The sequence below is a fragment of the Phalacrocorax aristotelis genome, chromosome 1, assembly GCF_949628215.1.
Source record: "Phalacrocorax aristotelis chromosome 1, bGulAri2.1, whole genome shotgun sequence".
NCBI classification, from domain to species: Eukaryota; Metazoa; Chordata; class Aves; order Suliformes; family Phalacrocoracidae; genus Phalacrocorax; species Phalacrocorax aristotelis.
In genome coordinates this window covers 59922982-59948981 of record NC_134276.1, presented here as the reverse complement: position 1 = coordinate 59948981, position 26000 = coordinate 59922982, and the positions used below count along the sequence as shown (strand labels likewise).

General features: G+C 37.9%; 1 protein-coding gene across 2 annotated transcripts in view; it reads right to left on the bottom strand.

Moving 5' to 3' along the window:
• PCCA (propionyl-CoA carboxylase subunit alpha) overlaps nucleotides 1-26000 on the bottom strand; it is a 293304-nt gene that overhangs the window by 149547 nt on the left and 117757 nt on the right. Inside the window, exons 12-16 of one of the 2 annotated variants that reach the window (XM_075090133.1) lie at nucleotides 25643-25793; nucleotides 15159-15302; nucleotides 13573-13647; nucleotides 8304-8372; nucleotides 7394-7469 (exon numbers count right to left, since the gene is read on the bottom strand). In XM_075090133.1, coding sequence (XP_074946234.1) covers nucleotides 7394-7469; nucleotides 8304-8372; nucleotides 13573-13647; nucleotides 15159-15302; nucleotides 25643-25793 — 515 coding nt within the window. The remainder of the gene's footprint in view (nucleotides 1-7393; nucleotides 7470-8303; nucleotides 8373-13572; nucleotides 13648-15158; nucleotides 15303-25642; nucleotides 25794-26000) is intronic. The other variant, XM_075090123.1, reaches the window with a different exon arrangement.

The following is a 26000-nucleotide window of genomic DNA, read 5'->3' as shown; positions in this document are numbered from 1 at the left end:
ATTAATTTTATAGAAAGCAAAATTTTGATATCAGATTTATGAACAGGATATCACACCACATTTTTACTCACTAAAAATCAGAACTTGGAATGCCAAGACACAAAACCATAGGCAATGTTTTCACTATAAATATTTACTGACACTAAACATATTCAGTGTTGATTAGCCTTTTTACAGTATTAAGCTTCTGTCATCTTGACATCTGCAAACACAAGTCTGCATTTATCCATGTAAACTTAATTGGAGTCCTACATGCCTCTCTGTAGATAAGCAGTTGAATATACTTAACTTGCTGATAATTTCAAATTGTGTTAAGTGAAAGAGAAAGAACTTTATCTGCATACTTGCTGATTGCAAAAACAACGTGTGGAGTACAGTACTAGAGATTTCTCTTTGTAAAAAAAATAGCAAAGCTAAATTACCACCAATCAATTTAAATGCGCAATAAGAATAAATGCTATGAAGCTTAGGAGGCATCCCAGCTGATTTCTCCAAACAAAAAATAAAATATGAACCAAGCTCTGCACTGAGCTTTATGAAACAACATTATCATAGATTTGCACAGACTATGAAAACACCACTTTTAAACACATGAACTTTTGAAAGTCCATGTACTACCCAGCTAGCCTCCATGTTTGCAATTCCAAAAGTTCTCATAATATTCCCTAAAACCTTCAATATTCAACTGTTTGTCTTTCAAGGCTTGTGTTTTACTTCAATTCACTTCAGAGCAAGCTATCTGCATACAAAGTCCCATCCCAAAAAGCCAGAAAGGCTTTTGTAGCTTTGTGATTTTAATACACAAATATCCACATAAAGTTCTCGCATAGGATCAAGTACATCACTGACCCTCACAGCTGAACATGTATTTCAATTAAAACATTACTACTTTTAGATATTGAAGTCTGGAGCTCACAGAACTCACAGACCAGAATAAAAGAGGAAAGGGGGCGGGGGGGGGGAAGGAACAGATAATATATGGTAAAATCTTACTGTAAAAATCATTAGTTCACACTGAAACTATATTTTGTACTGCATGTTTGAATCAGCAGAATAATCGGAAGCAGAAGTTAAGAAGTCTTTGTCAAGAACAAGTGAAAAGAAAATGAACACCCATCCTGCCATCACCCTCTCCTTCACCACCCTTTTACTCTAAAGTGGAACAGAACACCAGGACAACATTATACCTAAGGGACATTACTAGAAATAACAGCACTTGTCTTTCAATGCCTCCTCAAGCTGGCACGCTCCATTTCTTGTAGTTTTTCACTACCACAACTCTTTTTTTCTTAATTAAAAAAAAAACAAAAAAACACACACCAAACAACCCAACCTCCTCTGACAAAGTAGTATCTTATTTCCCTTCTCCTGCACCAATAATTTCCCTTCTCTTTTACCTGATCAGCCTGCACTTTAATTGCCCTTCCCTCTTTCTCCTCCATAGTGCAGTAGTCTATAGCCCTTCCTAAACTACATGCCATGGCGTTCCACTGGCAAACTGCCATTCCCACTCCCTCCCCTGCGACCAGTCTAAGGAAAATTCCCGAGGAGAAAGACGACAAGTACCTTCCCTCATGCCAACATCTGTGGTCCAAGCTGATGTTACCAAGCATCCTGCAATGGTCCCTTCTAGTGGTTTTAAGCTAAGTTCGCTGCTTTCCCTCCTCCAATGTCGGTTTCCACCCTGGCACACTTGGGAACCCACTGGTCCCTGTTCATAGAATCATTAAGTTTGGAAAAGACCCTTAAGATCATCGAGTCCAACCACTAACCTATCACTGCCAAGTCCACCACTAAACCATATCCTCAAGCGCCATGTCTATACCTCCAGGGATGGAGACTCCACCACCTTCCTGGGCAGCCTGTTCCAGTGCTTGACAAACCTTTCGGTGAAGAAGTTTTTTCTAATATCCAACCTAAACTTCTCCCAGCACAGCTTGAGGCCATTTCCTCTCATCCTATCGCTTGTTACCAGGGAGAAGAGTCCGACCCCACCTCACTACAACCTCCTTTCAGGTAGTTGCAGAGAGCGATAAGGTCTCCCCCTCAGCCTCCTCCAGGCTAAACAACCGCAGCTCCCTCAGCTGCTCCTCATAAGACCTGCTCTCTCTCTGTTGCAAAGGGTCAGACAACACAGAGACTTTTGGAGAACTCTCAGGCCCTGTTTCCTTTGCTGTGCAAAGGGGAGAATCCACAGTTCAGTTGCTTGAGCTGTTGCAGCACTTGTTTAAAGCACAACCAGGAAAACAAGGTCTGTTTCGTTCTTTTTTAAAAACGGACATTACATGCCTTTTGCAGGAAAATTGGCTTAGACACACAGATTGTTTTGTTAGCAATACAATAAGCACACTTGCATACCTGCATGGGATCAGAATACAAGAGACTATAAGACTTACCAGTATCACTGCCATTGAGAAGTATCTTTTAAGTTAATATATAAAAGACAAAATCATTCAGTAATTGGTAACAGTTGGATTTAATTAAAGTTTATTGTGAAAACCTTTGTACCTAAAAATTAATTTCCTTGAAGTATATGATTAATTTTAGCATTTTAAGTGGAGTGTTCTTGTTGGGCGCTTTCTCTCAGAAAACCTTCTCCACAATACTAAGCTCAGTACTCTTTTTCCTCCCAATTAGTGTGTTTACAGCTGCAAAAACTCAAGACAACAATTTCTGCTGCCACTTTTCTGGCAGGTCTCCATTCATTTCAGAGTTAGCTTCTACATTCCCATTCCCCTCAAACATTCACCACACCTGTTTACCACTTCTCCATTTTCTTTTCTATGATTGCTCTTTTACCCCATGCTGGAAGATCCCCCCCCAGTCAGTGGCTCCCTTATTTCCCCCTCATTTCTATTCCTTCTTGCTCTACCTGCTGCTTACCCTTTCCTCAGACACTCCTTTTTCCACTCTTCTTTCTCCCAAATGGTCTACTACATTTCTCTCTCTCCACAGCAAGCAGGATCTCAACAGATAACAGTCTTTGTGTAAAGTCGACTGTTAATTTCATGTTACTGCTTTCTGTTTGAATCAGCAGGGAAGATGAAAAGCAAACAGAGGTCAAAGGAAAGATTAGAGGAGTCTCTGCACTCAGGGATATGAGCTATCTGCCCAATCAGACCTCTGGCGAACTGACAATCAGTTCTACTTGCTGCATAAATATGTCCATTTATTTTAAATAAAGAAAAACAATTTTCATACATAAGCTTTCTAGAACTTTGTACTGGGGTTTATATACACCTTTAAATGAACAGATTACCCAGCATCATAAATTACATGACAAACACATGCTAAAATCTTAGCAAAACTGAGAAGGGGGAAATCACACATTGTGTTTACACATACAGTAGACACACTGAAAGGCATTCTTCCAATACCTTATTTCTGGTTTTCAAATTAAAAGTAGTAACAAAACCTTATGTTTCTGAAGAAAAGGGGCATAAAAATAGGGAAAGATTAACTACTTAACAACAGCACAAGCTCACAGGAAACAACTCACACCTCATCCCAATGAGCAACAGTGCCTCTGTGCTTGACCGACATCTTGAACTTTTCAGTGTTCACAAATTCTCCAGTAACCACTGGATAAAATGAAAAGTGTATCTGCTTGAGACAGATCTGGATTAGACCTTGAACATTAATAATCCCTGAACTATACTGGAAGACCCACAGATAAAAATGTTACCTAATTAGCCCCTTCCTCATTCAGAAGTCTCAACTGAGATTTTGAATTCAGATCAATTCTCAGAGGAGTCAGTTCCTATCAGTATAATTTATACTGTAAAGGACCTTAGGAGATCATTTAATCCAATCCACTACTCAGAAGTGCTATCCTAGACTTTCACGTGCTCCCATTAATAACACTGCAGGTATTACACAGGAAGTATGATGCGGATTATATTCCCATGACCACACTGAATAGATCTTGAGTTAGTCACATTGTTAGCATCTACCAACAAACAGACTGTAGAATTTCTTATTTCAGTGTGTGCAGTTGTCACCAGCCCAAGTTGTAATAAAATGTTACAGCAATAGGAATTTTCAGGCCAAAGCATTGTTGCAAATATCACAATTGGATTTGTTCAGCATTTATAATCAAGATACTGCTATTACAGTCATTATATGATGCAGTCTTGGTTGCTTAAAATATTGTTTACTCTGATTTTGCATAAGTCTGCTTTCTTTGCAAGTATTAGATTACATTTTTTTTAAATTTAACTAATTTAATGTCCTTCGTGATGTTTCCAGGCAGATGGAACTGGGAGGGACAGCTGAACCATGGATTCCAGGTCAGGTACTATCCCATCCTAGAAAACAAGTCAATAAAGACTGTAGCCTGAGGACTTGTTCCCTGTAAGTGGAATGGAGCTAAGGGAATGGGTAATTCTTGGATATCCTAAAGCCACAGCAGCAGAAGCTGAATGTCTGCTCACACAGCCAGTAGACAAGGAACAGCAGAAGTCATCCTTGCACTTCACACCGTCGGCATGCCTCAACCCAGCCTGGATAAGTCACCTCCTGGAAGGTCATGGTGCCACTTCAGTCTCTGGATGCTCTGCTGGGACTACTATGAATAACATTATATGGTGGCTTTTCTTCCAAGAGGACATTTGTCTTCTAGGAACTAGATAGAGACCACTGATTTCACGCAGGTCAGCAGGCAACCATCAAAATATTAGCGACTAAAAGTCCTTACCAACTTTTGCTTGCCTTGAACTGGTGACACAGAAGTGATGGAAAAGGCTCCATCCTCCATTAGCAGTCCCTAGGCTATCCATCAGATGGTCCTTGACCTGTTACCCAGTCACCCCATCCCATTCCCACCCTATGTAAGTGAACGAGCATTTTTGCTTACAGAAATGTTGCAATTCTTAGGAATTTAAATCTAAATTCTCAGAGTGCATATTATCAGTACAATTCACACTGACTTCAGCTGGTAGTGCTTAGCTAAAATGCTTTGTAACTCAGAAGAGGCTTGTTACTTACAGGGAAAAATGCACTGTCTAAAACACAAAGCAAACATAAAAGCTGCTTCCAAGGAAACTGGTGTGGAGGATTGTTTCAGAAATAGGAATATGGAGCTCACTATTCAGGAAGACTGTGGTGATCTCTAAGTAGTTATGTACAGACTCACTATTCAAATATAAAACCAAGTAACTTCAAAGCTAGGTAAAAATCTATTCTGTATCTTTTACTACTAATGACTCAATTATGGAGAATACTCCAAGTGAGGCACTTTCACAGAAGATCAAGGTGGTTTAATGTTGTTTTACATAGCATGTAACATTTAAGAGCAAACACATAAACAACCATTTTAGAAAAAAATGCATTAAATTGCTTTTACTTTTCTGATGTTTCATTATTTTTGTCCATTTAAATACCAATATATTACTAGTTCTGCATCACCTGTTAGGCCTACTTGAACTTACTAGAGACAATTCCTCCAAACAAGGAGTTCTGTACATGTCAATGCAGTTCAGAACATTAGAGACAGGATAGTTTCTCCAAACTGCTCTATTAAGCACCATTCATGCTAGGCAAGAGAAATAATTTAATATTAATAATAAAATACAATAAATACTTTAATATCCATGAATGTCATGTTTTAAATAAACCCTAAGAAGAAACTAGCAGCTGTATAAAGTGACACAAAAATCCTGTTGGTTTTCAAATGGAAACAACTGTGCATTGCAACTGAAAAAGCATTCTAGAAATTAATCTACTTTTGAAACCTGTGGTAAACTAGAATTTATCCTTTGCAATACTCTAAAAAATGCATTTCCCACCCCCCACCCTGTAAGTTCATTTATTACCTCTTTCAATGTTTTTAGATGAAAGAGCTTTTTCACAGGTAGAAATACTACAGAGATATCAGGTATGAACCTACAAAGGATACATCTGTGTAAAACACCTAAGAACAATTATGTTCTGTCCCATATTATAGCACACAATAAAAGACCATGCTCCGCACACAATTCCAATATTCTCATTAGCTATAATCCTTCTAGCATAATTTTCTATTAATTCAAACTGGGTTTGAATCCAGAGCCTGTCTCCATTAAAAACAACAAAAAAACCAAACCCAAAAAAACCACAAACCTTCTCATCAGTCTAGCTGTAGTGTTATAAATTTCTCCCTGATATAAATTTACTCAGCTGATATACAGCAGGGGGTTACATCAGCACATTGTACTGCAATAGTCTAATGGCTCAAGTTGCACCAGTATAAATCCACTTCAGAGTTATGCAGTTCATTTACAATGGCTAATCCTACCACCTATCTAGCTACACTGTGATAGAGGGATACTTATTTTCCCCTGCATAGATAAATCTTTCTAGTCTGACATGGCATCTGTAGTATTCAGCAGAAAGTGTTAAAGCCAAACCAAGTTTTACAGAAACACTCATATGATTGTCTGCTACATAAGGTCTCTCCTGCTCTTCCTCCCAGCCATTCAGAGGAGGAATCAAATGAGTTTTCCAAGTCTTTCTCCCATCTCAAACCATGGAACAACCTGCCCAGCAACCAAAACAACGAACAAAGGCAGTAAATCCTCCAAAAGTTTCCTTCCTGCCTAACCCAGCTCTTCAAGTATACTGGCTAGTAATGAAAAAAAAAAATCCCCCAGACACCCACAGAGTTAAGGGGTAAAATGAAGATTTTTTTGCCACATTACAGTTCCCCTCCCTAATCATCCCCAGGAGAAAAAAAAAGGATAAGAAATATGGCTTTTTTTCCCTCTCCTATGATTTTTCCTTCCTGTTTTCCGTAAGATACAGAGGAAGACCTAAAGGTTTCTCCTACCCAAACTATGACGTCCCTCTCTAAAACTTAAAAGGCATTAAGCTGGTCATGGTTGATTCACTCCTACTCCTTGGAAAGGCTAGGACAGCTACTTCTCCTTGGCAATCAGTCAACAAGAGCTGAAACACATTCTGATCATCAGCCTACATCTGTATCCACCAAAACTTAAACAACTACCTTGAAAATAAGAAATATATATTTATACACACAGACAATTAAATATTGCATTGTGATATTATTTGTCCATAATCAGTGTATTAAACTACTATAAAATAGCAACTACTTTAAATTTCTTAGTATAGCGACCTTTTTTTCCCCTCCACAACATAATAAATGAACAATATGCTACCATTTTGTAAAAACTCTTAGAGTGTAAGGAAATTATTTAAAAATTTATTTCATAATATTCAAGCAAATACAATGGAGAAAAAAGTGAAGTCTTTAGATTTGATGTATCTTCTCAGCTTAATTAACACAAGCTTTTCCTGTTTTAATTTGCACTTAAGAAGCTAATTTGCTAATTACTACATTTTCAAGCTGTTTTCTTGAAATAGATGGCAGCCTAGGAACCTAAGTTTCTGTAGTTACCTCGAATTACGTAATTGTCCAAAGCTTCTTCCATTCTTTTCAGTGCTTCAGCTCTATTAGAGCCATAGGTAATCAGCTGGGGGAAAAAAAAAGTATTTAAGTTACCTAGAAGTGAGATAATGTTTGTTTCTAGATTCTGAATAGCATTTAAAATGAAAATGGTTTGCAGAACTTCTGCAGTCACAAAAACATTTCTCACACATTAGTGTATCTGTGCTTCAGAGGCACTCTAAAACATCAAGAGAAAAGTAAGATCTCAACCCATTCAATGAAAGAAGGCCAATCACTTTTGCTTCATCCAACTTAAAGCACCTAAACAAGCTCGCTCTCCTTCTTTAGGCACACAGAAAATTAGAGCAGAAGTTCAATATTGACTCTAGTCTAGTTGACTCTCCTGACTTCTAATGCCCAACTGACTGCTAAGATTTAACTGTGAATTTTTTTGACAACTGAACTCTGACTACAATGTCACATTTTCATTTTACCAATACATTACTGATGAATAAGAACTAATACTAAGAGACACTATCAACCACTCCTTTCACGGCTTCTTTTTGGAAGCCAGAATTATTCAAAGTTCTACCTAGGTTACATGAAGAGAGAGCACGGCAGTGCCGAAGTCTGAAAGTAATGGCTTCTGTTTAAATCAGAAACCTTTTAATAACCAGAAACTGCAAGACAAATAATTATGGTGTCAAATGATAAAAAATTTTGTTTAGAAGTGACACTAAATAACCTCTACTGCACATCTTCCTACACTTCTTTCATATTTCCTTGAGGCATGTTATGCCTAGCACCTTTAAAATACTAATTTACGAATCCTTTAATACACTCCCTCTCCTTTAAAAGGTCTGTGTATAAAATCAGTGTTTCATACCTTTAGAATATTGAAAAATAATCATCAACTCACTTTTGAGATCATAGGATCATAATAAATGCTAATATCACTTCCTTGTTGTATGCCACTGTCAACACGTACCTTCAAAAAATAAGAAGCAAAAATAATTATATATTGGAAAACAAATATTTCAACATGAGATCAAATCTACCTGGCAGGCTTAAAACATAACATCCACGAAGCTCATGTACGTTTTTTCCACTTGAAGAACTAGAATAATTATTTGTTTTCAGAGAAGCTGGGCGGGGGGAAGGTGAGCTTCTTCCTCCACCAGGAAAAATACTTGCAGGTTATTTTCTCCTTTAAAAGAAAACGTGATTGCAATCTTCCATTGATAGTCAAAATTCTCTTTTGTTCTCCTAGAATGTGCAGTAAACACATTAAATTTGATCTAACAATTTAGGTTGTCTTACACACTCTAAACTTCAACTCTGAACATATCCAACTCTGATTTAATCCCTGTAATAAAATACAGTTGTAATTATTCTTCTGGCTGATATCTGGCATAAAGGATGCCCCTTATAATCACATCCTCTCTGCATCTATATGTAACCACGTCCCCCCATGTGCCACTACAGCCCTTCCAAGGGCTCCAGTAGGAATACAAGTAGGGAGCATTCAGCAGGAACTTTGGAGCTCTGCTTATCAGCTCTGCAGGACTACTGATCCTGTGGTTTTCATGTCTGTAACACTTTCCTTCTTTGCCTCACCCTCTCAACTGTAAAACATTTTTTTTTCTGTTGCTGCTGTTCCCCTGAGGCTTTAATGTTTACACAGCTTTTTTCCATGGCTTTGCTTTGTAAGGACACAGCCCCAATTAAAGCTCTGATTCTGCAATATCCACCGAAAAAAACAACACAAGTTCAAAAATTTCTTTTGAAGAGGCTGATTGCTGTTAACCAGCCAACAAGTTAGTTAGTATATTGCTGATTCTTGTTTTCATCTCTCAGTTTGATTTCATCACTGTAGCAATGAGGTTAGCCATATAAAACTTTTCAAATGAGCAATTTCTGGGGAATAAATATTTATTAAATTGCTGCTTTTGAGCACTGGAATCTGAAATATTTCTTAAAAACTAATCAAAATAACTCGAGAGTGATAAACACATCCTGAGGATCATAAGGATGGAAGGCTCTAATCAAAGCTGCTGAAGCAGCAGGGCTCCGATATACTGCATTGTAAAGGGGGTGGGAAAGAGGGTCCTGGAATCTCACTTAAATCTTCACCTGTGGGAAGGAACCTTTGTAATAAACAGCAGCTCATCTGTCTGCAGCAAGGCAGAAAAAGGTCAACACAACGGCTGTTAGGCCTTTAATATTTTAATTTAGGCAATTATCAAGGGACCACATGTAGAACCTCTTGTCTACAGAATCCACATGAGGGCATGATGATGACTTTATTATCCAAATGACATAAAAAGATACCCTAGCAGGTGTACTCACTTTCTTCAGTAAGAAACACTGTCTGACCAGGTTTTCTGATGTTATGTTCTTTTTAAGACAAGCATAAACTTATTCATATATTTGCATTCCTACGTTTATACTTATATATTTATGTTTATTTGTAAGGCATATTTATTCATATGTAAAGGTAGTAGCACTTTTGTAGCATTTTTATCACCTTATCTGAATGTGCTTTTCTACGCTTAACTAGGCCCCCCACTACGCATATCAGGTACATTTAACATTAGCTACTGACGAGACGGTAGTTCAGACATGTCTGATTATTGAAGAAACACACAGGTATTTCCTAGCTCCCCTTCTTGTAACTGCTAAACCATCCTTCCTCCCAGGATGCCTGCCTATATATAAAGCCAATGCATACAAACTCACATTCAAATTAGAGAAAATTAATTTACCTACTCAGCCCCATATAAATCCCTTGCCCACAATGGTTTTTTGTAGTATACAATAAATACATATGTAAGACGTGAAGGTATGATACACACACTCCACGCATACTTGAATTATACTGTGACCTTTGTCTCCAAAGTAGCACCTATCAAGCAATTACATACAAGTGTTCAGGGGTGCTTTATATCCGCATACATGTGCGTGTAAGTATTTATGCATGTTTATCATATTTTGACAAAGAAAAAACCCATGAAAGGTGCATAATTCAGACCCAGAGTAAGCAGGTTAGTCAGACCTTAGAGTTAATGTAAGGCTTCTGAGGCTACTGACTACATGCTCCACCTGCTCTATGTTTCTGTTGATACACAACATACATACCACTATACAATTTACACCTTTTCCTAGAGTACAATATCCTGAAAAACAAATAATTTTTTGTTCACTTTTTTTGTTCTCACTGAAAAACAGTGAGAATTGAAAATTCTTTAAAAACACAAGCAAGAACTACAGCATAATTTCCTTTTAAAAAAAAATCTGGAGTCCTCTGTAGAAGCTTAATTTTCATAAAAGAAACTCAAGATGACTTAAAAAACAACAGCAGAAGAGAAATACATTTACCATCTTCAATTCTCTCTGTGGTGCTTACATTTTCAGAGCCTGGTAACAGTAGGTGATTTTATGAACTATATGGTGTGACAGAACTTGATGAATATTGCATGAAAAAGAAACCCTAGTTCAACAGATAGTTGCTAGAATGTGCTTAACTTGATAAATAATAGCAATACTTTAGACCTCTAGCATTTACTGCTGCTTAACATATTTCCTTTCTTTTACACAGTATTTAAAATACCAAAGAAAAGCTATGGTTCAAGATCCTTCTGTACCCTACAGCTTGTTGGCATTACACCCCCAACACTTTTATTGCTGTTGTACTACCATTATGTGTTACTACACTAGGACAACAGTAAATGGAAACATTAAAACTAGCTTAAAAGGAAAAACAGCACAATTTATGTCCCTGTCCTGCAATGAACCATTAGTGCATCCAATTCCACTTACCAACACATACAGGTTCTAGTATTTCTCAATTCTTTGCCATATCAGAGTCTGAGGTTTCTCTTTCTGGTAAGAGCCATTGAAAGACCAGCCTGACTATCGTACTGGCAAAGAGCAATGCTAGAGCTCTCCAGATATGGCAGTACATTTGCAGTCATGTAAGAGCATTGAACATGAATGCTCGCTACCATAACATAGGTTTTTGTGGTTATCTATCTTAAGCGTCATTATCAAAGATGAAAAAAATTTGGTATTTAGAAGTACCATGTTCTAAGAAAATTATAGACTACATGACACAAAAATAGCCAGTATACTCCTATCTATGGCTAAGAAAAAAAAACCTCTTGCAGCCACGCACACCAGCTTGAGCAGCTGACACAGGTGCACAGGTAGAAAATCGGAGCTAACTTGAGACACAGAATAAATGCATTGAAAATGCATTTGGCAATACACTACTCGTAAGCTGAACTCGCTGTGACACACTACAAGACTGCTAATTTTTATTAAGCCAACTTGTTGACAATTCTAAAATCTAAAATGCAGAAAAACTGTGGCACAATGGGCCTGTAACGTTGAACTTTTTTAGTCGCATTAATTTTGTTCTTAGCGGCATGACATTCTCAGGAGAGAAATTAGTTTCACAGTGGCAGAAAATATGTATTAAGACACCAAACCATGAGTGTCTACAGAAAAATAGCTGTTCTATTTTTAATACGCCAATAGAAGTAAACAGAAAGAGAACAGCCTAGACACTCCATATGAGCTTCTCAAACCATTGCTCTGAAGCCTCCAGCGTAATTAAAATTTCTTTCTTCCGTACCACGATGGACCACGTGAAGCGATCAGGCATCTCCCACCCTTCATTTTCAATTCACCTCTCCGCCTAAGCACAACTCCCAGCCCACCCCGTCTACCTGACAAGTGACAGCCCAATCTGATTAAACACTTGCAAGGGAGGGGACTCATGGGCCTCCATGACAGGCCAAAAGTGATCACCATGGAGATACATAATTACAGCTGTCAACGCGTCTACTGTCCTGCTGGCATCAATTTGATTGCTCCCAGCAATAATGATAGACAAAGCTTAGTGTGCACTCTCCTGCACCCAATCACTTCATCTATTCCGTGGTCCATTTAGCTGACATGCAACATTCACACAAGCAAATAACAGCAGTAAGCAGAACATTTAAGGCATTTTAATTGTTTTTTCTTTGTATGGATGGCTCACAAGCGCAAATGTTATTACATAAAACTCCTGCTGCAGCATTAATTGAAGAAAGATTTGGTGGGACAAAGACTGTAGGGGGTATAGTTTGTCCATTATCACTTGTACTTTCAACAGGTCTCACGTTTGGAAAATTGCAAATTGCAAAAACTTGCAAGGGCAAAATGTTTGACATCCTGTTAGCTATTACAACATGGTGAAAACTTCTAACAACCACTGGAGTATTCATTATAAATTCTTATTAAATACACTCTTTGTTTCATTAAAAAAATTTAGATACATCCAATGATACCTTTTTTCCCCCCCTCATCTCCTTTTTAAGATCACATAATGCTTTTTAGATCTTCACAATTTTTTTCTGCTTTCAGGCTTTGAACACAGCGTGAAGCCTTGAAGACCAGAAAGGGTCAGGTCCCTTCAGAAAGTACACGGGCAAAAACAATTTAAGAAGCTAAATAAATCATATATCCAATAACATCTCCACATTTAAGATTCCTCCTGTAATCTTTCACTCTTTTCCATGCATGCAATCAGACTGAATAATTGTATTCACAGATGGTACAGCCTTGTCATCCCACTAACTGACACAGTGTCATGTATATGCGCACTTATGACTTAGACTACCTTAATTTTACGGAAAGGCGGTGTCCTTGTTCTTTACACATAGCAGAAAACACTGTTTGTTAAACAGCCATTCCATACAGTTACTCTGTATCTTAAAACAAGTAATAATCACTGCAACAAATTTTCTTTTTAAAGTCTACAAAGCTAAACAGAAAGCACTGGCAGTTTCTCACTGGTATCCCCTGTTCTCTGTGCTTAAAGAGCTGACTCAACATTTCGCTGTCCTTTCTAATCACCATGGTATTTTTACTAAAGCTGTGTTTTAAAAACATAAGCTGAAAGTTACAGAACATAAAATATTTCAATATATAATGGTTTCCTGTTATACCCAATTTGAACATTTTAAACCCAGTTTGGAACTGTACCTTTTTAAGCAGTTTTTCAACTTGCACAAGTAAGTATTGCCATGTCCTGTCCCCCCCAGCAAATATCTGGAAAAAAGGCCCGATTTACAAAGCTGCTGAGTACTTAGTCTCTCTATAATAGAAACAGCACCTATGAAAAACAAAACCAAGTTACTTACACTTGGCACGTGCAATGGTTCCTGATACTGAGACAGTTTACCAATGGATGGCAGGCCAAAAGATTTGTAGGGGTCCTGAAATAAAATTCACCATGAGAAAGCATTGAGCTTTTACAGATACAGAGAAGATAACATTAAAAAGCTTGAAGTCTAACAGAAATCACTGCTGGAGTAACTTTGTTTTCTTCCCCAGAATTACTTGTACTGAAGTACATTTCTTCATCCACCTACCCCTTGACTCCAAATAAAGAGCTGGAATCATAAATTCTCTTGCACTGCAGTCAAAAAGCAGGATCTGCACATAGCTACTGTATACCACCAAAATATACAAAGATGACATTTTTGTTTTCCTATATTGTGCCTTGGTAGAAGGATGGGAATGTATTCAGAAGGATGGAGTTGAGAAGAGAGTACAAGGAAAAAAAATTTCGGACATAAAAAGAGCAGTTAGAAATTCAATTGTCTTAATAAATCAAGCTGGCCTTTATGTCTTTGGAAATCTCCTACATAATGCAATACCAATATAAAATGAATAGGACAGCAAATAAATATATGGCCTACAGAATAACCAAACTCAAGGCAACGTAGTTGGATCCATTACTTACCTATAAATGTGAGGGAATCTAAGTTGAACAAAAAAAAAAAAAAGCCCAAGCATCAGTTACTCCAGGATAAAACCTACTCATACTCAGAATAGCTTCCATGCCAATCACTGGGCAAATATTTATTCTTTATCAAAATAGTTCGTGTAACTTGTAATCAGTGGAGCACACTGAAGATTACATGCACGTCATGAAAAGAAAGAAAAAACCAAGATGCCCTGTGTCACAAAAGCCACAATAGTTAAGTGAGGGAAAAAACATCTCAAGGTGCTGAATTATTTCTGAAAAGCACAGTTACCTAAAATGTTCCTCAAAGTGAAGCTAAGCAACATTTTTAATCAACCAATCTTGATTTTCATTTATCAAAAATGACAGCAAAAAGGCATTACCTAAACATGCTTGAAAATGGGTTTTGTATTTTAGTAAGCTTTAAGGTGAGATGGAGAGTCATACCATAATTATAAAGCTATTGTCTTGGAATGCACTTTGAAAGTTTGTCCTATAAACTGTAGTTTCAGAAGATGTAACTTGCTTTTTCACCAACCTATTCAAACGTTTTAGTACAACAACAAAAATTCTGTAAGCCACTGAATTAAAATTTGTTGTCTTAAAAAGACAGTTGAAAGCACACAAGTTAAGAAACCTGGAAACACTAGTTAGCTACATCAAGTAACTCCAGCCCTGCATCATTAAATGCGAACAGGACATGTAGCAAATGTCCTTAGAAATATGCCTTAGTTATTGCTTTTACCACTTTTAATTTTGCTTTTCAGAAAAAAGGTATGCGGAAAAACATGTATTTTGAATTAAACAAAAATAAAAATTCTACAATTCTACAAAAGCTCATTAACCATTTGTGGTACATAATCTAAATCGGGGCTTTCATACAATATTCCTTGACTTCACCTTGGCATCCATCCACACCTGGGTATTATTACTCCACAACTCAAGCACCTACCCTCCTCCCCATTACCACTCATTTACCTCAGCATAAACTCGACATTCAACCGCCCAGCCGTTGATGGGAATATCAGCCTGTTTGTGCCTGAGAGGGTAACCCTTAGCAACACGGATCATTTCTTGGACTAAGTCCAGACCGGTAATGCATTCTGTGACAGGATGTTCAACCTGCAAGGTCAAGAACTGTCAGTCAGTAGGTAACTAAAACAACCAAAAAGAAAAATAACACATTCTGTAAACAAACACAGATAAACAAGGAATTAGACCAGCCAAAGAACTGACAAAGAATATGCTCCCATCTTGGTCTTTTTCCCACAAATATTTCTACTTGACAACATCTAGCAACCATCATCTTTGCAGGGAAACGCCCAAAAATAAAATAATTACCATATTACAATAACTAGGAACAGAATACAAAAGGAAAACTACAGATAACACCTAGGAGGGGTTGAGGGTTTGCGTGGGGGAGGGGTTCCCCATTTATTTTAGAGATTCAAAAGCACTTGGTGATGACGAGCCAATTTTTCTTTGTTTGGAAGGTTTCCCCATTTGATTTTGTTTTGAGAAGACTCGCACTGTAGCCATAAATATATTTTAACCAAAAATCTCCAAGTAGCTGGTAATCAGCCCATTCTGCTACACTTAACATGGCACATACAGGAGCTGCTTACAATTTTCCAAAGAACTAGCCTACCCTAAATCTCACCCATTCGCCTGCTTTCACTAACCTGTCCTGACAAGCAACCAGATTAGCGTAATCTTGCATCAGCGCAGTGTAGCAGAAATGAGCAGATGGATCCTTCAATTTTTCCCCCCCCTCCAGACTTATCTGTTTAGTGCTTAGCATGCACAATAGCTGGGCTGGACCAGCAGAGTCACTCTGTGCTCTCAGCAAATTGCTGCTAACGGCTTTGGATGATGCTGCCATGGGAATACCCGTCGTTCACGCTAACCCCGGCATGTGCGTACAAGCATGCACACGTGTGCACGCATATGCGCACACACGCTTTTTTCCTTGAAACGGGGATATAAATGTACACATTCGTTAACTTTAAAAAACCTTTAACTAGACATAGTACAGTAAAAAAAAAAAGGCACCCATAGACAGGAAGGTGGCACCATATAGATGAAGTAAAAGACAGGCACGCTGAAAGCATGTTCTTCACACAGAGACAGCTGTTAAGACTTGCCATCTAGGAATTACGACAGAACTGCCATTATAAAATATTTGTGTTCCAAGGGCCAAAATATCTTCGGAAAACACACTTCGCAATGGTTTCTCTATCGTGAGATGTCATACTACATACATTCTGTGACAGAGGAAAAGGTCAGCGACCAAACCACTCCTCTTCCTTTAACTACACTAGCATTAACGAAAACATTTAGTCATTACAACAATCTTGTGGCTTATCAGAACAAGAAGATGCTTCGGTCTTTAAGAAAAAAGCTTTGTAAAAATAAACAGATGGCATCCATAATTAGCCCTGTGTGTGCTGTGAGTTTGTGTAGAGTTTCAACAACATTTTAAGACATTTTGACATGATTTTAATGACAAATCATCACTGAAACAAGCACCTATTCTTTGAAGGATAAAAGTGACATTGAAATGGGAATCTGATTATACAGTTTAAGGATGTACCTTTGGGATTCAATCTTGATTCTACCTAACACATGATATTCTCCAGCACATCAAGCTTAATAACAGTATTTGGAGAATCTATGAAACATCTCAGTGTCTAGCCTGCAGTGCTAAACTGAAGCAATTCAATTTCTTTTAACACTTGAAGTTACTATTAAAACTCCCTAAGTTTTAAGAGAAAGTTACTTATCACACATTCGTATTTGGTCAACAGAATTTATTTTCTTCTTTTGGAACTTAAGTTTTAAAAAATTACCTTCGAGTTTAGAAAACATTTGGAATTCTAATGATCCAGATAATTAAAATATTTTTTTTTTTTCCAAAGACATTTGCATTATTTAGTTACTGTCATTTTTCTTGGATTGCAATTGGCATTCCACATTCAATAGCTTCATTGTTGTTTTCTGCTTTATTGTTGATGATCAAAATAGGATGGAATGTTTCTGGAAAGAAAAATATTTTTGTTGTTTGGTTCTTATAACTCACAAACATTTATTTAATCCATTCTTCAATACAGATCTTTGACTTGGTCAATATTTTCTTCTGTTTCTTCAAAATACTCCCTTTGTGTCTGCACACAAAACAGCATTCAGAAAACATGACGAGGAAAATTTAAGGGTTTTTTTGGGGTGGGGAGAAGTTGTTCTGCTTTCTTTTAGGACTTCGCTTCAACTAATGCTGTTTAGGCATAATATAGACAGTACTAATGGTATCACTGATTTTGGGGTACCAAGTACATTTAAAGTGCATTTTAGTATACATTAAGACCGTCAGATTACCAACATGAGATACAAAAGAATTTTAACCTTGAAATCCATTGTAGTTGACTTATACGTAACTTTAACTTTTCAGTGAGGGGCACACCTCAAACTGCACTCATTTTAGCATTTGCAGCTTTCGCAGCTTTCTTTTGACAAGGGGAGGTGCAGGAGGGGGTCAGTGTTTTTAGCATTATACAGAATATGCTTTAGCATACAACACAAAAGGACATTAACAAAACAGCAATGGCATTTCCTGGTTCAACAAGCACCCTGCAATGAGTTTCTGGAGGTGCAAGAATCCACCCACACAGAGATACATGCAGGATCTGAAATTAAAGCTGTAATCTTTTACAAAGCCAGGAAGAATGGGGGTAGAAGTAAAGAAATTAGACGCCTCTTCTCCCTCCCCTCCCCAAAAAATAAAACACAGGCATCATCATTCCCAACTTATGAAAGCTCTAGAATAACTGTCACAGCTATTTGACTAAGGTAACTGTTGTATCTATTTTTAAATCACTATTAGAAGCTAGGCTTTGAACGTTTTCCTCTTTTACTTTCCAGCCTTCTACTTCAGGTGTCACTCTTGTTTTGCCTGTTTTATTTTCTTCTATTAATTTTATGCTATAATACCTCTTCTCCATCAACAGCCTTAGCATCCAAAAAATAGCAAGTAAAGTCAAGGACTAAATTTTTAAAGGAATGCAAGTATGCTCACAACCAGACCTGAATCACACTCAATTGATCAGCTCTTCTAGCTTTGGGCCATACTGAGATTTTATAGTCAGCTCATCCAAGATCTTGCCAGTGAAGCTCCAGCCAATAAGGCAAGAGCCAGTGGTGGTATGGTTACATGATAGTGGGTGAATTCACACATTATCTCCATCGTTAACAGAAAGGGCAAAACCAGACATGTCTGCAGCAAGCAATCTACCAATCAGAGCTATATCAAGGCAGCTGTACCTTATTCTCAACAGGACAAGCAGAAAAATTGATCAGTGATAACTCTCAATTAGTTAGCTGCCAGAAATATCACCTTTGCTATCGGTTCCTTTACTGATACCAAGTCTGGTCATAAACAATTTATAACAAGTCATCATTTCAATGCACTTAAGTACAATACATGTCTCCTTTAAAAAGTCTTACTCCCAACCTCCTGTGATACACACACACCTCTTTCTCTGAAAAAAATTGCCACTTATGTTCCTGCTTTCAAGTCCACAAAGCCATAGCTGTTACGGCCAGCAACATCCATACAGGGTAAAGGGAAAATGCTTCCCCTTTGTACCAGATCTGCTCTTCAGACACCTTACAGCAATCAGCTTCCCTGTGCGCATTACAAGTGTTTTTGCTGCCGTACCCTCTTTCAGTTTATACAGCAAGCAACACTGGTGGCAAAGCCTGTAAGAAAATAACAACTAAGACCTAGTATATAGATGGTTAAGCAGGAACAGAAGAGCTAGGGGAACCTGCCAACATCACGGTCCACTTAGCATCCATCCCCAGAACAGTAAGGAGAGGCTGCTAACTCTTGTCTTGTTCTGTGATTGCCAACGGTCTTAAAGCTTTACCATACTGCAGTTCATCCACAGCTACAAAAAGTCATGCGATTTTTATGAACCGTTGGAGTTAAGAGTTAAATTAGCGATGACTGCCCCCCTTATATTCAGGGGAATAATTTCAGGACATATTTTTCTCAAGACTATGAAGGTACTCAGATCTAATAGCAAACGCTTCTGGATACTCTCACAGATTGTTCTCTTGCCCCTGTGTGCTTAAGGCATCAAGTTACTCACACCAGTTGGAACATTCAAGCAGACCACAGCAGCTAACAAAATCTAAATTTCAGCAGACTTCAATCTACAGCCTATGTCACCCCACCCACTCTAAGTCCCTAGTTGGTGTCACATATTCTTTTACATTCAGATAAATAACCTCAAAAATAACTTTCAACATACACCTCAGTTTCCAGGAAACGTGATTCACCTGGAATCCCACGGGCTTCTCTTCAGCAGCCAAATCTAGTATCAACTGACCCAAACCCATCAACCTACAGATGCTTCTCAGCCCTCTTTCTTTCAGTAAGCCTGGTTTCTATTTCGGAGAACTGAACAGCAGCAGAGGTGCAAACATGTTCTGCTCTTCAGCACGCCAACTCCCTGAATACTTTGAGCAGGAGCACTCTGAGGGTCACATCATCTTTCCACAAAATAGTTCACAAGGCCATGTATATGGGGTTTGGGGGCACATAGTAAAAAACAGCTTTTCATTAAGGCTGCTAGAGAAGAGATGATATTTGGATTAAAGTACAGAATGAATGGAAAACACACACATACGTAACAGGCAATCTCCAATGTTGTCCTTATCTATAGATATAATATGAGTTGCTGCTTATTTTCTGATTTATTAGTATGTGATTGAAGAATGGAGTGCAACCAGTACTATAAGAGTTTCCATAAACTAAGATACTTAGGTAGAATTCTTTTATCATTTCCTAAGTAAGATGTTGCAGGAGAAAGCCTAATGCACAAACATTTTGTACCACCTAATTTTTTAATAACAGCCTATGATAACTTTGAAAAATAATTAATCTTTTTCCTTATAGGATGTTATCTTCCAATAATCATTGATTCAGCTTTGTCAATTTTCCTTTACAAGGATTTGTTTCGTTATTGTACTGGAGAGAAACCACTCAATAGCCTATGAATCCTGACTCTGTCTTTTCTGTATTTTAAACAAACAGCACACACTTTATATCAACAAGTTATTTAGCTCACAATTTCAACACTTTTCTCAATCAACATCCTGCACTTTAGAAGAAAAAAAATCTCACAATTCAGTAATTCCACACAACTTCCTTTCCACTACATATGCCATGTAAGAAAATAAAAAGAACTTGCACCCACAAAACCTACACTTTCTTTCCTAAATATACAATTCCTGCTTTCACTATATTTAGCAGCACTATTAAAGCCCTCTCAGAGTACTTCAGTCAAGGTGACTCTGGTCACACTGCAGCCATTCTTGGGTTTTCTTTACATGAAATTCATGAAAGGAAGAAAACTCATGTACCCTTTGAAGAATGATCTTTTGTTTCTCTAATGATTAAAAATGGAGGGAAGCCTCCTTTTCCCCTACTTTTAAAATAGCATTCTATGATAGTTACGTGGTAATGTTGTCTCTAAGATATCACTCCATGCCCTGGCAGCACTGTTAATGGCATCTTTCAGATTCAGTGACTTACACAAACAATGTCATTCTCTTCTGTCAACAACAATTAGCAATGCTTTTCTGTAGTTCTTTTGGGAAGCCTGAAAAGCAGACAACCAGTAGCTACATCATGGAAGTTGCATTAGGAGGCAGGAATGTGGCAAAAATCTGGTTAACTGTTGTCGACTGACCCTCTTGTGTGAAGAAGTGTTGTTTGGCAGCAAAATCACCTTTTCTTTTGGTTCTAAAAATGGCCGTGAACAGCTGGTATAAACTGTGTGCAGAATGGATTCTGGTGGGCTTAGGGGATTGGTAATGGGATAAGAGACCTTTCACCTTTAGGTCAGTAGTTCAAATTCAGTCCAGGTTGGCAGCAATTGAAAGTCTTTACCATCTGACACTGTTCGTTAGCCTATTTTAAATGACTGAAGCAAAGCGTCACAGTAAAACAAGATTCTGGTGTTACGAAATATGAAGAGTCTCAGCAAACCGCAGAAACAGACACTTGAGACTGAGATCCCACCACTCAGACTTTGCAGAAACCTACTCCTCTAAATCCTGACAGCCCCTTTCACTGCTCCTGTACTCCTGCCCACCTATCACAATTCATCCTCCAGGCAGTTACACACACCAAGACAACAAAACCACCTCCTGCCATCCCAGGGGTCTGCCACAGATACCAAAGTCACCACCTCTCTGTGGTTTTAGCTGGCAATCCAGGCTCAGCTCATCACTTGGCTATTTATATTTTGCTGCTACTGTTTATATAGTGCAGCTGCAATATTTTCCAGCACTTCTCTCCTTCATTGAGCAAACGTGTAGCAGGTGCTGCCTAATGATGTGCAACAGAATACAGATACCATTAAAAGACTGTGAGAACCAGCAGCTTATAAGCAGTGGAGCTCCAGCCAGTCACCAACGGGATTTCTACATACTTCTAGGCATTTCCCAGCCATGCTTTTTATACTTTCATAAGAGAACAAATAGATGAAAAGGGATACAGAGACAGACATATTGCATGTAAAAATTATTCCTCTCTTCTACACCAGGCACAGCCAGTTTCGTACAAAGACAAAGCTGTGGAATATAACAGTTTCCAGAGTCAGCAAAATCTGGTGAAAACTCTGAAAGTGATGAACAAAAAATCTTGACACTGGGTAATGTTTTATGGGTTTATGGAAGTTTATTTACATTCACCTCATGCCTTAGAACCAAGTTTCTTTAAAAGAACTTGAAAACATTTACATATAATACTCTCTACAATTAACTGTAAAATAAAAACATACAGAGGTGCCATTTGCTTTCAATAAATCTCTTAAACATGTCAAAATTAACTTTTATTCCCTAAAACATTATGACAAATATTCAAACTGTCACATGCAGAAAAAACACACTGCTACTCAAGTTACCGGATTTCTCAACTCCACTGTGCTGAATACAGTCTATACAATCTTTTCAATCAGATTACGCATATTTAGTCATGTTTTGAGGAGGATGGGAGTGCCCACTTGTTTAAATTGCACAACCCATGGGGGAGGCAGAAGGTTGACAGCAGACCTGAGACAAAGACATACAAACTGTATTCAGGGTAAGTGTTCTCTTCACACTGCTCTTCACACTTTTCTCGGTTCTCCTGAAGCCAACAAGAGATGCTTCTCGTTTCAAGGTTCTACAAACTTCTAGAATATGTGATATTTTCCCTTTGCTGTCACCTACCGATTCACATGTAAGAAGCTTAGCCACACCACAGCCCCATGTGTTAACAGATATTCTTTATTTACAGACTGACTTCACAGGAAGAGAGTCTATAAAGAGGAACATTTCTAATCTTCCCCTGAAAAGCAGAATAGATTTTTCAGGTGAAAACCAGAATTTCTGATGGTAGCATAAGGAGATGTTGACACAATTTGGAAGTTAGAACAGCTATCAATCTGAAGGGCCAGAAATTTTTTATTTATTTCAAAGCTCTTGTTTGGCTATTTTGGACTATGACTGCCTTTGATTAGGCTGATGACAACCAGGTAACGCAAAGCACACCACAGCATGAGCAGCTATAAAGAATTAGATACTCAACATCTGGTCTGCCTCAATAATCCTAACAGATGTAAGCTGCCTGAAAACCACCCCAAAAGTGCCCTAAATGACAACATACAGAAGTTCTCCTGTAGCTGCAGCCATTTCTATGTCTTCTTGTGGAAAGTAGGAATAACTAGTTTTGCTATGCAATTATCCAATCTCGTGTCTCATACTTATCAGCTAGCCTCCGAAAGATGGCAGAGCAGCAGATACAACTGAAAGTACGTTGCCACAGCAAAGAATAAATCATTCTAGCTGAATCACTTGGAAGGAGTGAAACATCTGTAACAGATTTGTGTAGCATACAAGAGACAATGGAGCTGATTCACCAACTTTTTCCACTTTCCAACCTCATATTGTATTGCAGCAACACTTAAATATTAAATAAAATATAAACTTCCTGTAAGGTGCTACTTATACTTTTTTGCAGACCTATACAGCAGAAAAGGTATATTCCCAAAGAGTTCTGCAAAAAGACAGCCAAATAATAATACAGCTCTCAATTACTGCAAAATAATTTACAAAAACCACTAGAAGATATCTGACAGATACACCAAAGGGAGGGAGGGGAAAAAAATCAACAGGCAGTGCAAAGTATTGGACACAGTTTGGTTAGCTTTACGCAAGTGTATTCTGAAGTCTATATCTAAAGTAAAAATGCTACGGTGATCTGGTTAGAGATTGCTGAAACGTTATAACAGACAGGAAATTACATAATTTAGTAGACATGTTCTGATGATGCTGACAGGTAGCTGTGTCTGTAATGCACACTAACAAAGACCTTAGGAGCGTCATTTATGGATCAGATGTCCATGGTTTAGGAGAGTCCTTCCAGCTGTGGAGTGTTCAACAAAAACAGGGCAGGTGAGCCTGTTAGCCACTGTTCACAGTTAGGCAATGAAAAAGGAAAAGGCTGAAGCAACACAGGGATATCTAGAGAATCTCCTGGTTCTGAAGTTAAATCTGGACAAGCTTCATTAGAGTTTCTATGTTCGGCTCTTAATAGAAGGGAGCAAGAACAAGATGTTAGCTGCATAAGTGTTAGCTGAACAGAAAATAAAGCCTGAGACCTGGGAGAAGTGACAGATCAATCGGGTAAGCCTGGGGAAGGATCAGAGAAAATTACTACTCTCCTGCCTCAAGCTGAAATGCTAATTAGAGACAATACACAGCCAGGATAGAGGAATTAGAGAATATCTACACAAGTACTGTAATTTAAGATTAGTAAATTTCTTTAAGAGTTGGAAAGAATAAGTCTGCTATTACAGGGAATTGTCAGACTGCTTAGGCTATGTTTCAAAAAGAGCCTTTAAAGGCCTTAAAGATGGAATTGTGAAAGCTTTCTTACTGTGTATGTGGAGACCTCTACAATTAAGCAAGTTTGAGGTTTGGGACTTCGAACACCTACCACTATGCACTGGGGGGAGAAGACACCACAACACAGCAAAGATAACATCTTAAATCACAAAAAGCATCAACTCCAAGGGTACTCTATCATTAATTCCATTTAGGAAATGATGGGCAATAATATACTACAGCAAGGAAATGGTTTTGAAAACCATAGATTAACTTTCTTCTATGTAAACAAGAACATGGAGAGTCACTAAAAACTGTCCTCTCAAAAACTGCAAGATTAGGAAAAGTGTAAAGAATATGACCAAAGTGACAGAAGTTCTTCATAATAATTTAATTAACTATGTATTGCCACTAACCACCACCCTCTCTAACTGAATCTAAAGTCGACCAGATTGTGCCTAGAAAACTCCTAGCAAAAAAAAAAAACAAACGTGAATTATAACTGTCATGACTAATTCAAAAAAAACACTGCTGTCCTGCAAGGCAAGGCAAATTTTACCAGCAGTCTTACCCTGCTGCAGGGGAAGATTGCAACACTCCTACTCCGGCTTTGTACCCCAAATCCTCTCTCACTTCTTTACCTAAAGCATAAATTTATCCAGCCGTTATACGAAGTCATGCAAAGATGTCTGAATTATGAGGTGAACTTCTTATTCTGTTTTAGCTACATCACTCTATTGCTTGATTCTACATTTCAGTTTTTCTGGCATTATTTAACAAAGTGAGAAAAGGAAAAAAACAATGATGGAATTTACTTGATTACAAGTTGAAATGTCTTCCCATCTTTGAGAATGGTATCCAGACTTTATGTGCCTGTTTTCTTAGATTATGACCAGAAATGCATTATAACAGTCAAATAACAGACAGAGGGGATTTTCCATAAAACACCATTTGTCCATTCATTTGCAGTGTGCGTTATAACACCTACTACTAACTACATGTGTTGCTACAAAAATCTTACACCATGTCAGCATGCTTCTTACACAGTTGCATTCCAGTCACAATTTCAATCATATGCAGATTGCTGGTGTTTTTATTGCTGATATACACATATAGTTTTAATCACCCTCCTAGAGAAACTCAGCAAGCGATCATCAAAGTATGAAAAAGAAAAAAGAAACCTCAGGGACCAGTGGGGAAAAGCATCAGAGCACAGTGGCTAGCCACTTACTGTGAACTCACAGTGGCACTTAACAGTGACCTCTTGCAAGGTCTTTAGGTCAAGTGTAACAAAGAGCAAAAGCTCCGAACACTTACTTGAGTGCTGTGTAAGGGCTCACTGCTGCAAAGTTTTGTATATGCAGCCTCACTTAAATGAGCAGATCTTTTAAGTTCAGTGGGAAGTGCTCACATGCGTCAAGTTAGTTATGTGTAAGTCTTTGCAGGAGCAGACCCCTAAGTATGGAAGGAGGTTATGTTCTGTTTTTTTAAATAACACTTTTCTCAATCTGAAGAGCTGTTTTTCTTACCTGAAGCCTAGTATTCATTTCCAAGAAGTAGAAATTCTTACTGGAGTCCACAAGGAATTCTACTGTTCCAGCAGAGGAATATTTTACTGCTTTGGCAAGAGCTACTGCTTGCTCTCCCATTGCTCTTCGAGTTTCAGGGTCTAGAAAAGTGCTACAATACAGAAACAATGCCTTTCTTTAATTTAAAAAAATAATTAAATCATTTCATCTTCTGCTTAAACTACCACCAAAAGACGACAGCATTATTTAAGTTTCTAAAGGCATACATTTGACAGTCTTGGCATGTTCTCTCTTTTATATTGTTCCTAAATAGATGTACTGCATGCTTCACAATTACTGCTAATATACAGGAAATTCA